Raw genomic sequence first — 14554 nt, forward strand, 5'->3', positions numbered from 1 at the left:
TGAGAGAAGACGTGAGAGCATAAATTGCATTGGAATGAAGTTGTCTAGATTAAGACGGAATGAAGTTGTCTAGATTAAGTCGTGACAGCATAAATTGCATTAGAATGAAGTTGTCAAAATGAAGTTGTCAAGATTAAGACGTGAGAGCATAAATTGCATTAGAATGAAGTTGTCTAGATTAAGACAGAAATTGCTTGGTTTTCTCTAGACTCTAGCCATATTGTCTCAACTCTGATCAACTTAAAGTCTTGCACCAAAGAAATTGATATTGAAAGTCACATCCGTCCAACATTTTTCTCTTGTACTATAATTACTGTATGCAAACAGAAGTTTCATAGTTGTACAAGAATAATTTAACATAATTGTACAAGAATTTATATAATCAATAAACAATTGTCCTAATTAAGTGGCAAGTAACTAATTTCATTTGTTGTTTTCATTTCTTTTTTCTGCCGCCTGCGCTAATCCCTTGCTTAATGTCTAGCAGGAGAAGCTACGAACTCTCCTATAAAGGGCACATCAAGGCAACATTTACAAGCCAAAATAATCAACAAATAATTCATCAACGGCTACAAGAGATGGTTTCCGTTTCTTCCCCACATTTTGTAATATTCCCATTCTTGGCTCAAGGCCACACCATTCCCCTCATCTACCTTGCTCGTATACTCTGGCAGCACCATCTCCCTGTCACAATATTCACTACGCCCACCAACTCTCCATTAGTCCGCTCTACTCTCCAAGATGCTGCCATCTGCGTTGTTGAACTAGCTTTCCCAGAAAATATTGAAGGAATCCCGTATGGGGTTGAAAACACTGATAAACTTCCCTCCATGTCACTATTTCATCAATTCGCAAATGCCACGAAACTGATGCAGCCACATTTTGAAAAAGCACTTGAGGATCTCCAACCGGTGGGATGCATAATATCAGATGCATTTCTTGGATGGACTCAAGATTCTGCAGCAAAGATGGGAATTCCAAGAATCGGTTTCTATGGAATGAGCAGCTTTGCTTCAACCTTATCCGCGGTTATCGCTATTGAAAGGCCCCATGCACTTACTACATCAATTGATGAGCCCTTTTCTATCCCTAGCTTCCCTAAACTGAGCTTAACAAGAAATGATTTCATGCCACCATTCGGTGATCTTGAACCAAAAGGTCCTTGGGTTGAGTTCATGATAGAGCAGAGCACCGCAATGGCAAAAAGCTACGGAGTGATTGTCAACAGCTTTTATGAGCTTGAACCAGCCTATACCGACTATTGGAACGAATGCATCGGACCCAAAGCCTGGTGTGTTGGCCCTTTCTCAGCAGCCAAGCCACCAGCAATATTAGCTAAAGAATCAGAAAAGCCAGCATGGAGGCTCTGGCTTGACGAGAAATTGATGAGTGGAGAGCCAGTTTTGTACGTGGCATTTGGAACTCAGGCTGAAATATCCCAAGAGCAACTGCTTGAAATCGCAAATGGTCTAGAAAAATCCAAGGCGAATTTCCTGTGGGTCATAAGATCAAAAACGCTGGAAATCTTGGACGGATTTGAAGAAAAGGTGAAGGATAGAGGGATCATAGTGAAAGAGTGGGTTGATCAAATGGAAATAATCAGGCACAAGAGCGTACAAGGGTTCTTGAGTCATTGTGGATGGAACTCAGTAACCGAAGCCATTTGCGCAGGAGTGCCCATCTTGGCAATGCCAATGATGGCTGAACAACATCTGAATGCAAGACTTATGACAGAAGTTGTCGGTGTAGGACTGAGAATTGTGCCATGCAATGGATCAGTGAGGGGCTTTGTGAAGTCGGAGGAAGTGGAGAAGAAAGTCAGAGCGCTGATGGAAGGAACAAAAGGGCAGGAGATAAGGAAGAAGATGAAGGAGGTTGAAGAAGCTGCTTGTGGAGCAATGAAAGAAGGTGCTTCCTCATGGAAATCTTTAGAGCAACTCATCCATGGCATAAGAAATTATAGGAAGAAACAAGAAAAGCATTTTAGCCAAGTTATACTATAATGCAGAAACTTCCATGCTTGTGAGTAAATTCTTAAATTGCGATGGAAAAAAAAATTGTTTTTCTACAAGAGGGGTTGTTTTTGGGGCTGATTCTAGGAGAGTAGAATCTTCGCATTTGATAAATGCGAGGTTCATGTTTCTGAACAAAAAAATGATAAAGGTTTTTGGTTTTTTTTTTTAAAAAAAAGAAGTGCCAAAAGGCTTGGCTAACTATCTTCCTGACTAAGCTCATCTTCAAAACCGCGGGCGATTACTCCTATGGTTACTGCCACGGTTACTGATTAGATGTTCAAATATAGTTCCTTTTTCCACACTTTGAACCAATACTCTCCAAATCAACATCCCCTCTATTAAACAAGATCATTTTACCCCTTTTAAGTACAAACTCACCTCGTCTAGCTCGTGCGAGTTTTAAAAATAAAAAGTGCTATTCAACGTACTGGATAGCTCTCTCTTAACCCCATGATAAAGCTAAATAATATCACTAATCTAACCAATACTAAATACCAACCCAACTAATATTTCGTAGTTAGAATTAGATTTTTAAGATATTTGAAGTAAGCCTGAGGACAACTCATTCGACTTCAACTACCCATCAACTATTGTTAATATATATCTAGTACTCAGAACTTAGTAAAATTGTAACTCTATTATCAATTAAGTTGTATAATGTAGTATGCAAATAACTTCTATCATTATTAATTGATTAGATAATATTGTACATCTTTGTCAAAGAAAAATGTTATTTTTATACTAGATGCTAATATGATAATTAACTAATTCAATAACTTGCTCAAGAATAGGCATAATTAGATACCATGGGAAGTGGTTGAATTTAAAAAGGATTTATAACAGGCACAAATCCGATTATAGGACCAAGTAATATTAGTGTTCAGTTAATGTGAAATTCAAGATCAATGGATGATAACCTAAAAATTAATTCTCCATAATTTTACAAAATAAAAAGCAAAACCCATACTCAAAAGAAAAACAAAAACGATTTGCTTGAATTTATATAAAAAAAACAGAAATGCATGAGCATGAATTTTTTTTATGCATGAGCATAAAAAAAGACTAAAGGTTTCAAACCTCGCATATGCTAAATGCAAGGTGCTGGACAAATGCGAGGTAAGATAACCTCGCATTTGACATGTTAAATGCGAGGTCTGAAGCAAAATTTTTTTTTTTTTTGGGTTTTTGCAAGTCAGAAATTCAATGATAAATAGCATATGCGGAATACGATTCAGTGAGCTCGTATTTTGCAAATGCGAACATCTCTTGACAGAATGCTTTACTCAAAAAGCCCCATTTGTAGAAAAATTTTAAATTTCATCATAAAATTAGGAATTTCTCTATGCTTGTTGGTTCTATGTGGAAGCAACGAAAAATTTTTGTTTTTTCTTCCTTATCTCTGTTTTTTGTTTTTCCTAAATTTTTCTTCACTTTAACAAAGTAATAATTTAAAAGGTTGCATTCAAGAAATTTACATGTCGAAATGCACTTATTCCGCCATTGCTCATGCAAGAGTGGCGGTTCAAATTTATGAAAAATTTTGGCTTTTAATGATTTGATAATGGAATAAATTCTTAAATTCTTATGGTAAAAAAAATGTTTCCATAAGAGAGGCTATTTGCGGAGTTGTTTCTAAAAGCAAATTGTTCCCATTTGTTGAATGCGAACTAAGTAAGTTTGCATTTCGCAAATACAAGCTTAAAACTTTTTTTTTTTTAAAAGTGTACCTCGCATTTCTCAAATGCGAGGTGCTTAGTCTTTCAGTCAAAAAGAAAAAAAGGAGCTCGGTTAAGAAACAGAGCCCATTTATTCAGAAACCCTTAGGAAACCAACAGAATCGAGGACTGCAAATTGAACCTAAATTCCATCCCAAATCCGTTATTTCCAAATCTGCGGAGCAGCAGTATCCATCAAGAGGAGGTACAAATTGGAGGGAAGGACTGCAATTTTGCTTCATCTTACAGCCACAAAAGCTATCGCCAGAAGTCACCCGAAAGCTAGAAAACGGAGTCAAGAGTGTTGACCGAAAGCCGCAAGGAGCCGGAAGCGTTGAGCGAAAGCTGCAAAACAGAGCCCAAAAGTGAGGATGGCACTGGGGGCGGGGCGGGGGCGGGCGAATTTTTTCCCTCGAGTGTACTCCCCCGCCCCATCCTCCGCCCTGCAATCCGTTTCAAAAAAATAAAGATATATATATTGTGACGACCCCACTTCTCCTAAGGGCGAACTCAAGGGTATCGGCGGGCCGCCTGCCTAACTCGCGCCAGAACTCAAAATTTAAAGCAATAAAACTAGATAAATCGAAAGAGCACTATATACAATATATACAATCCCAAAAGTTATATTTACATCTTCAAAAGTCTCGAGTCAAACCACTCTAATACACTATAACCACAACCAGCAGAAGATAGACCCTAAGAAGGGTCCTTATACAAACCACCAAAACAAAAACAAACATCCTAACTGTTCAACTATTACAAGCCAATCTAACTATACTAGCATATGAGCCAAAAGTCCCCGCGTCGGCCCCTGCTAAGGAAAACAAAAGGAAAGAGGTAAGCTATATGCTTAGTAAGTAAACAGGGGCGAAAGCATAAATTTCACGTAACAACAGTTACACAGTCAGAGTAAAGCAAAAGCAGAAAAGTAACATCACATAATAAGGATACAGGTGGCTCCAAAGCCAATTCATATGTCATGCGTGATCTCCTGCCGACACTCCGTCGACCACACTCAATGGTCCGTAGAACTTCACTTGTACACCCACCGACACCTTATCACCCTCACTGGCCAGTCACCTCACAAACTTGCCCGGGCGAATGAAATCACAAACTTGAGCTTGGGTCACAAGCTCGGGTCACAAACTTGGTCACCTTCTCGGTTAACCGGATTCACAAAATTGGTTCATAACATGAACCTACAAACTTGGTGACCTCAGACTAAGTTGGACTGACTTCGACCAAGCCCTAACTGGCTCGAATAGTCCATACAGGTCTTAGATCGGGCCCACGAACTCACAAACTTTGCAAACTTCACAAACTTTACTCGAAAGTCGCCCCGAGCCACAAGTTCAAGGGTTTTGGTTCCAAAAGGTTCATATACATATGCCAAGTACAATTATACATTCAAATTAGGGATTAGGTCGAGTGCGATAAAGTACACCCTCGCCTAAGTACCCTTTTCACATATCTCAAACACATAACAAAGAAAACACACCAAATTGGCCTGAATACTTACTCATAAACTAAAATAGCAAAAGTACGAAGTCGGATCGAAATGAACAGCTAGTAGTGGGCCCCACCAGTTCCGCCCAACTCACCACCGTCTGAAATAGAAGATTGTGTCACATAATATCGCAAATGGCTACTATCGTGCCTAAAACAAGCAAAACGGCAAAACGACACGCGCGCACGTAAATATGACGGACGGAAACGGAAACGGCCGTTAGCGGAAACGGCAGATTTGACACTCATTTCTAGTTTACTCATAAGTTGAGCTACGAATATCGGATTAAGGCGTATGAGAAGCCATATCGAAGCTTAAAGGATGAACAACAATTGTTATGAAGACATCCAGAACTGAAATTGGAGGCTTCAGTCCCAAATGAATCAAACACAATCACGTACGAAATCTGGCCAATGTACAAATGGTCAGTTTTGGGTGCAAACTGTTTTCTATGGTACACATGGTCAAAAGAGCTGAAAATTGGTAGTTAGATGGTTCATTCCAAATGGAACAACTTTCATGAAGGTCGGCAATCCAAATTCGGAACGGAAATTGGTCATCAGGACCAAAACAGATCTGACCAGAAAATGGTCATTTTCACGGGCAGGCCTTGTTTGCTCGGCCATATCTCAGGTTTTATAAATCCGATTCATGAAATTCCAAGGGCGTTAGAAATCTCTGATATAGGGCTATAAGTTTGGTGTTTTGGTCGCAAGCCCAAACAGCTTGTAACCCAGTCAAATGTGAAGCCAAAGTTCCAGTCGTAAACTGTCCGGATATAAGAACAGTCCTGACATGAATTCTTATTTCGATCATAACTAGAGCTACGGGACTCGGATTTTGACGCACTTTATAGCTTTTCGAAGCTGTGACCAAGATCTACATTTCTTATGAAAGAGTCGACACCCAGATCGTACTCTATCAAAATCGAAAAAGTCACGGTCAGAAACTTTCCAAAAACGTAACAGAATTTGACGGTCAAAACAGGTCTGAGTGTTTCATTTATAACTCAGGATATACCAATCCGTTTAACCTGAAATTTTGCAGGAATATCCAAGACTTAAGGGGATACAATGTTGAAGAAGGAAACTTTGTCCAATTTTGAATGTAACAAGGTAAAAAATGCAAGACACTATACCAGAATCGCAAAACAGGATCACAAACCGTATTTGACCTCAATATGTGGTAATGGCACCAAATTCACTACAGTTATCGGATGGGGTTGTAAGACCCACCGTTTTGAAGCTAAGAAACAGGGATACAATAATGTAGAAGGCCACGCAGTCCAAATCCTAGTACAACTATGTCAAATATGCAAAATACGAAACCAGAATTACCAAAACAGGTTTGCAAATCACATAATGCTGTAATGAGTCCAACTCAGTCTATACAAGTCCAAATGCATTGATTCCAAAGGCATATGGTAGCTAAAACATTCCTCTATATTTCATCAGAAGACACCAACATCCAAATCCAAAGTAATTCCAATCAAAATAGCCAAATACAAACGCAGTTCTGCCATCCTGATCAACCCAGAGCAGCCACAGTAAAATCGACATATCTCACTCTACACTAATCCAAATGACCTGAAATTTTTCAGGCACCTCAAACACATCAATACCTACAACTTTCATGTTTTAAGAAAAATCGAATTCAGCCTCTAACCCTATGATCCAAAATCGGACAGAATAAGGGGTGATAAAACCCTAACTTTCCACAATTCAATCCAAACGCAAAATTGGTTGCAATTATCACTAATTCACACCTACTAGAGTCTTTCCCCCTCATTATCAACCATCATAGATGACCACAACAGCACATTCATATTGAACCAGAAAATTCCTCAAAAATATAAAAACTTCACCAAATCACTTCAAATCAAGAAATAAATCACAAATATCATCACTTTAGCCACTACTAAGCATAACTTAAGCATCATTAGGTGTAGGAGTATGGTCAATCATCACTTACCTAGTATACAAGAGAAGAGGAGTTGTAAACCACCTTAACTCTTCCAAAAACTTCACCAAACTCACCACTAACACCAAATGGAAAGGTTGTATGGAGTAGAAACTAGTTTAGGCAATTAGTTTGGATGATTTGAGCTAGTTGAAAGCTTGAAGTTTGAAGAAGTTTTCTTCCTTCTTGGCAAGAGAGAGGGCCGGCTATAGAGGAGGTAAGAAATGGTGATTTTTGTGCAATTTTTAAGATATTTAACCATTTTGGTCAAAAGTCAAAAACATGAATAGTAAATCATAAAGTATAACCAACAAGAGAGTGACACTTGTCACCTCTTAAATGCATTCTTATCTTTCTTTTTTCTCTCCCATCAATCAAATCCCACTCTCTACTTATCTCTTAACACCCGATAAATTTCACACAGTATCCGAAACTTAACCTTATTGGCCGAATTTTTCCGAACTTTTCGCACTAGTGGGTCCCACGTCCAATATATATTCTTAATTTTTCAAAAACTCTCCAATACTAGAAAAATAATCTAAAAACTATAACTACTCATAAAACCCACCAAGAAAATATTCCTACGCCAGAAAACGCAGAAAACATGCCATTAAAGGGTTTAACCCTAGGAAAATTTATTAGGGTTTTACGGGTTCTCACACTCTCTCCCACTTAGGACAATTTCGTTCTCGAAATTAATTCGTTGGTCAAAGCGTACCTTCAAAACCTGCCGAAGGGTCAATCGCCTCCTGTTGACCCATTGCATACACTCTTGCTGGCCCTTTAGGTCGATTGTCCCCTGCATTTGACGGCTTAGTTGTGGTCCCTTCAGTCGGTGGCTTAAGTCCTTCCTTTTTCATCTTAGGATACCGGGCAATCAGGTGTTCGGAGCTACCACATTTGAAATATTTGCGTACCGAACTATTCTTCCAATAATTTTCATCGGTGTGATTGCCCCCACAGAAACCACAGGTTGACTTGGCAGCTGTACTTGCCCCTCACGCTGGACACTCCTCGGCCCTTCTTGCACTACCTGACCCCGCACAAAGTTCTTCGGAGTCCCTGCAGGTCATGGACCATCCGTACCTTTATTTATCTTGGCAGGTGGCTCGTTTCGCGAGCTTTGTCCGACCATGGAATCATTTGAGTTAGGTTGCCTCCTTTTCCGATCGTGGAAGGTCTTAACCTGTCCTCTGGCAGTCTCAATCCGCTGTGCTTTTTCTAGTGCTTGGCTAAACGTGTTCAACTGAACAGCTGCTAGCGATTCCTGGATTTCCACATTTAAACCTTGAACGAATCGACGGATTCGTTTCTGCTCCGTTAACACCAGCTCTGGGGCAAAGCGAGAAAGTTTAGTGAACTGAGTTTCGTACTCCGCCACGCTAGATGCACCTTGACGCAGGCGGATGAAATCATCTTCCCGTTTCTCTTGCACGATGGGCGGCAAGTACTTCTCATTAAATTCTCGGGTAAAATTGATCCAGGTCCAGGGAGTTTGTTCGCGCTCCCATTTAGTTTTAATCACGTTCCACCAGGCTCGAGCGGCTCCTTCAAACTGGAACACAGCAAAAGATATCTGCCGCTCTTCCGAATACCTAAGCGCGGCAAATATATCGAGCATACGGTCCATCCAGGTTTCTGCTAAATCAGGATTAGGTCCTCCTATGAACTTAGGAGGTGCAAACTTTTGGAACCGTTCTAAGGCACGGTCCTCGCCCTCATGATTATGTCCCGGATTATGTCCAGGATTTCCAGTACTGCTTCCTTGACCTTGGGGATTTGCCATGCATTCTAACAGATCGGCCATCCGCTAGATGGCTGTAGCTATTTGATCCGGCCCGTTTTCATTATTTCCTTCAGAGCCTTGTCCTAGCCCTCTAGCTCCACTTGGACCACCGGAGTCCATCTAGTGTACAAGTCTATAATTCGGAACAATACGTATACTTATTATCCAGACTATGAGCAAAAGAAGAGACACAAAACTTACGCACAAAAGGCACACAAAAGATAAGTTCAAAATTCTATTCAAATATATACACGTATTTACAAAGTCACACCAAAAGATTTACACATTACCCGACCTCCAGTCGGTACAAAACCCAATATACACGAGCACTCCGGCTCCAAAATCTAGTTAGTCGGCCAAGTAACAAAAGGAATTAGCCGAATTAGTTCTAACAAAAGTCATACACTAGCTAAACAAAAGTACAAAAGCGACCCTAATCGCCTCCCCTAGGGCCCAGGTTCCCAACAGAACCTAACGTGTCCACCTCGTCCATCCTCTCTGGACCGGTGGCCCGTGGCGGTGCCTCTGCGGCTAAATCTAGAAGGAGCTCGCAGTCGACAGACATACTCCAAGCCCTATTCCTCAGCTACCTCTTCATAGCGAAAAGGTGCTGGTGTGTGTCCTGAAGCTGACGGTGCAAAGCATCCGTCCTCTCCCTCTCCTCTCGGAGACCCTGCTCCAAGTCCCTAATACGCATTGCCTGCCCAAGGCCAACCTCTCTAGCCTCGTCTAGCTGTCTAAGCAGGCTGCGTCGCTCGTCGTCCACAGCCAGGACGACCTCGTCAGGGTAACAGTATGTGTACCAACATCCACAAGGTCGGTGCGCCACCTGACCAAAAGGGGAGTATAGTGTATATGGCTCTCCAAGTCTCTGCCGATAGCGGATCGCCCGCTTACGCAGCACTCGATCCTCTACGCCTCTCGAACTCGGATCGGTCCCACGCCACTGGGTCCCGCACCACTCGAACCGCCCGGATACATACCTACAAAACATTAAGTCGTCAGTCAACCGGCATTTCAGCTTAAAAGATATCATTCAACTTAAAATGGTCAAATATGCCTAGTGCCTATCGCGTATATTCCATTTGCCCAAGTTCTCTAACCTAGACGCTCTGATACCAACTGTGACGACCCCACTTCTCCCAAGGGCGAACCCAAGGGTATCGGCGGGCCGCCTGCCTAACTCGCGCCAGGACTCAAAATTTAAAGCAATAAAACTAGATAAATCGAAAGAGCACTATATACAATATATACAATCCCAAAAGTTATATTTACATCTTCAAAAGTCTCGAGTCAAACCACTCTAATACACTATAACCACAACCAGCAGAAGATAGACCCTAAGAAGGGTCCTTATACAAACCACCCAAACAAAAACAAACATTCTAACTGTTCAACTATTACAAGCCAATCTAACTATACTAGCATACGAGCCAAAAGTCCCCGCGTCGGCCCCTGCTAAGGAAAACAAAAGAAAAGGGGTAAGCTATATGCTTAGTAAGTAAACAGGGGCGAAAGCATAAATTTCACGTAACAACAGTTACACAGTCAGAGTAAAGCAAAAGCAGAAAAGTAACATCACATAATAAGGATACAGGTGGCTCCAAAGCCAATTCATATGCCATGCGTGATCTCCTGCCGACACTCCGTCGACCACACTCAATGGTCCGTAGAACTTCACTTGTACACCCACCGACACCTTATCACCCTCACTGGCCAGTCACCTCACAAACTTGCCCGGGCGAACGAAATCACAAACTTGAGCTTGAGTCACAAGCTCGGGTCACAAGCTTGGTCACCTTTTCGGTGAACCGGATTCACAAAATTGGTTCATAACATGAACCTACAAACTTGGTGACCTCAGACTAAGTTAGACTGATTTCGACCAAGGCCTAACTGGCTCGAATAGTCCATACAGGTCTTAGATCGGGCCTACGAACTCACAAACTTTGCAAACTTCACAAACTTTACTCGAAAGTCGCCCCGAGCCACAAGCTCAAGGGTTTTGGTTCCAAAAGGTTCATATACGTATGCCAAGTACAATTATACATTCAAATTAGGGATTAGGTCGAGTGCGATAAAGTACACCCTCGCCTAAATACCCTTTTCACATATCTCAAACACATAGCAAGGAAAACACACCAAACTGGCCTGAATACTTACTCAGAAACTGAAATAGCAAAAGTACGAAGTCGGATCGAAATGAACAGCTAGTAGTGCGCCCCACCAGTTCCGCCCAACTCACCACCGTCTGAAATAGAAGATTGTGTCACATAATATCGCAAATGGCTACTATCGTGCCTAAAACAAGCAAAACGGCAAAACGACACGCGCGCACGTAAATATGACGGACGGAAACGGAAACGGCCGTTAGCGGAAACGGCAGATTTCACACTCATTTCTAGTTTACTCATAAGTTGAGCTACGAATATCGGATTAAGGCGTATGAGAAGCCATATCGAAGCTTAAAGGATGAATAACAATTGTTATGAAGACATCCAGAACTGAAATTGGAGGCTTCAGTCCCAAATGAATCAAACACAATCACGTACGAAATCTAGCCAATGTACAAATGGTCAGTTTTGGGTGCAAACTGTTTTCTATGGTACACATGGTCAAAAGAGCTGAAAATTGGCAGTTAGATGGTTCATTCCAAATGGAACAACTTTCATGAAGGTCGGCAATCCAAATTAGGAACGGAAATTCGTCATCAGGACCAAAACAGATCTGACCAGAAAATGGTCATTTTCACGGGCAGGCCTTGTTTGCTCGGCCATATCTCAGGTTTTATAAATCCGATTCATGAAATTCCAAGGGCGTTAGAAAGCCCTGATATAGGGCTATAAGTTTGGTGTTTTGGTCGCAAGCCCAAACAGCTTGTAACCCAGTCAAATGTGAAGCCAAAGTTCCAGTCGTAAACTATCCGGATATAAGAACAGCCCTGACATGAATTCTTATTTCGATCATAACTAGAGCTACGGGACTCGGATTTTGACACACTTTATAGCTTTTCGAAGCTGTGACCAAGATCTACATTTCTTATGAAGGAGTCGACACCCAGATCGTACTCTATCAAAATCGAAAAAGTCACGGTCAGAAACTTTCCAAAAACGTAACAGAATTTGACGGTCAAAACAGGTCTGAGTATTTCATTTATAACTCAGGATATACCAATCCGTTTAACCTGAAATTTTGCAGGAATATCCAAGACTTAAGGGGCTACAATGTTGAAGAAGGAAACTTTGTCCAATTTTGAATGTAACAAGGTCAAAAATGCAAGACACTATACCAGAATCGCAAAACAGGATCACAAACCGTATTTGACCTCAATATGTGGTAATGGAACCAAATTCACTACAGTTATCGGATGGGGGTGTAAGACCCACCGTTTCGAAGCTAAGAAATAGGGCTACAACAATGTAGAAGGCCACGTAGTCCAAATCCTAGCACAACTAGGTCAAATATGCAAAATACGAAACCAGAATTACCAAAACAGGTTTGCAAATCACATAATGCTGTAATGAGTCCAACTCAGTCTATACAAGTCCAAATGTATTGATTCCAAAGGCATATGGTAGCTAAAACATTCCTCTATATTTCATCAGAAGACACCAACAACCAAATCCAAAGTAATTCCAGTCAAAATAGCCAAATACAAACGCAGTTCTGCCATCCTGATCAACACAGAACTGCCACAATAAAATCGACATATCTCATTTTACACTAATCCAAATGACCTGAAATTTTTCAGGCACCTCAAACACATCAATACCTACAACTTTCATGTTTTAAGAAAAATCGAATTTGGCCTCTACCCCTATGATCCAAAACCGGACAGAATAAGGGGTGATAAAACCCTAACTTTCCACAATTCAATCCAAACCCAAAATTGGTTGCAATTATCACTAATTCACACCTACTAGAGTCTTTCCCCCTCATTATCAACCATCATAGATGACCACAACATCACATTCATATTGAACCAGAAAATTCCTCAAATATATAAAAATTTCACCAAATCACTTCAAATCAAGAAATAAATCACAAATATCATCACTTTAGCCACTACTAAGCATAACTTAAGCATCATTAGGTGTAGGAGTATGTTCAATCATCACTTACCTAGTATACAAGAGAAGAGGAGTTGTAAATCACCTTAGCTCTTCCAAAAACTTCACCAAACTCACCACTAACACCAAATGGAAAGGTTGTATGGAGTAGAAACTAGTTTAGGCAATTAGTTTGGATGATTTGAGCTAGTTGAAAGCTTGAAGTTTGAAGAAGTTTTCTTCCTTCTTGGCAAGAGAGAGGGCCGGCTATGGAGGAGGTAAGAAATGGTGATTTTTGTGCAATTTTTAAGATATTTAACCATTTTGGTCAAAAGTCAAAAACATGAATAGTAAATCATAAAGTATAACCAATAAGAGAGTGACACTTGTCACCTCTTAAATGCATTCTTATCTTTTTTTTTCCTCTCCCATCAATCAAATCCCACTCTCTACTTATCTCTTAACACCCGATAAATTTCACACAGTATCTGAAACTTAACCTTATTGGCCGAATTTTTCCGAACTTTTCGCACTAGTGGGTCCCTCGTCCAATATATATTCTTAATTTTTCAAAAACTCTCCAATACTAGAAAAATCATCTAAAAACTATAACTACTCATAAAACCCACCAAGAAAATATTCCTACGCCAGAAAACGCAGAAAACATGCCATTAAAGGGTTTAACCCTAGGAAAATTTATTAGGGTTTTACGGGTTCTCACTCTCTCTCCCACTTAGGACAATTTCGTTCTCGAAATTAATTCGTTGGTCAAAGCGTACCTTCAAAACCTGCCGAAGGGTCAATCGCCTCCTGTTGACCCATTGCATACGCTCTTGCTGGCCTTTTAGGTCGATTGTCCCCTGCATTTGACGGCTTAGTTGTGGTCCCTTCAGTCGGTGGCTTAAGTCATTCCTTTTTCATCTTAGGACACCGGGCAATCAGGTGTTCGGTACTACCACATTTGAAACATTTGCGTACCGAACTATTCTTCCAACAATTTTCATCGGTGTGATTGCCCCCACAGAAACCACAGGTTGACTTGGCGGCTGTACTTGCCCCTCCACGCTGGACACTCCTCGGCCCTTCTTGCACTACCTGACCCCGCACAAAGTTCTTCGGGGTCCCTGCAGGTCGTGGACCATCCGTACCTTTATTTATCTTGGCAGGTGGCTCGTTTCGCGAGCTTTGTCCGACCATGGAATCATTTGAGCTAGGTTGCCTCCTTTTCCGATCGTGGAAGGCCTTAACCTGTCCTCTGGCAGTCTCAATCCGCTGTGCTTTTTCTAGCGCTTGGCTAAACGTGTTCAACTGAGCAGCTGCTAGCGATTCCTGGATTTCCACATTTAAACCTTGAACGAATCGACGGATTCGTTTCTGCTCCGTTAACACCAGCTCTGGGGCAAAGCGAGAAAGTTTAGTGAACTGAGTTTCGTACTCCGCCACGCTAGATGCACCTTGACGCAGGCGGATGAAATCATCTTCCCATTTCTCTTGCACGATGGGCGGCAAGTACTTCTCATTAA

At 41.2% G+C, this 14554-nt stretch overlaps 1 protein-coding gene across 1 annotated transcript; it reads left to right on the forward strand.

Moving 5' to 3' along the window:
• The first annotated feature begins 443 nt into the window (after positions 1-443).
• On the forward strand, positions 444-2071 carry LOC113714158 (UDP-glycosyltransferase 90A1). Its single transcript, XM_027237954.2, has one exon. It carries the CDS (start codon positions 477-479, stop codon positions 2001-2003), a length of 1527 nt encoding a protein of 508 aa, XP_027093755.2. The 5' UTR covers positions 444-476; the 3' UTR covers positions 2004-2071.
• The last annotated feature ends 12483 nt before the right edge of the window (positions 2072-14554 follow it).

Source organism: Coffea arabica, chromosome 4c (assembly GCF_036785885.1).
Source record: "Coffea arabica cultivar ET-39 chromosome 4c, Coffea Arabica ET-39 HiFi, whole genome shotgun sequence".
Classification (NCBI taxonomy): Eukaryota; Viridiplantae; Streptophyta; class Magnoliopsida; order Gentianales; family Rubiaceae; genus Coffea; species Coffea arabica.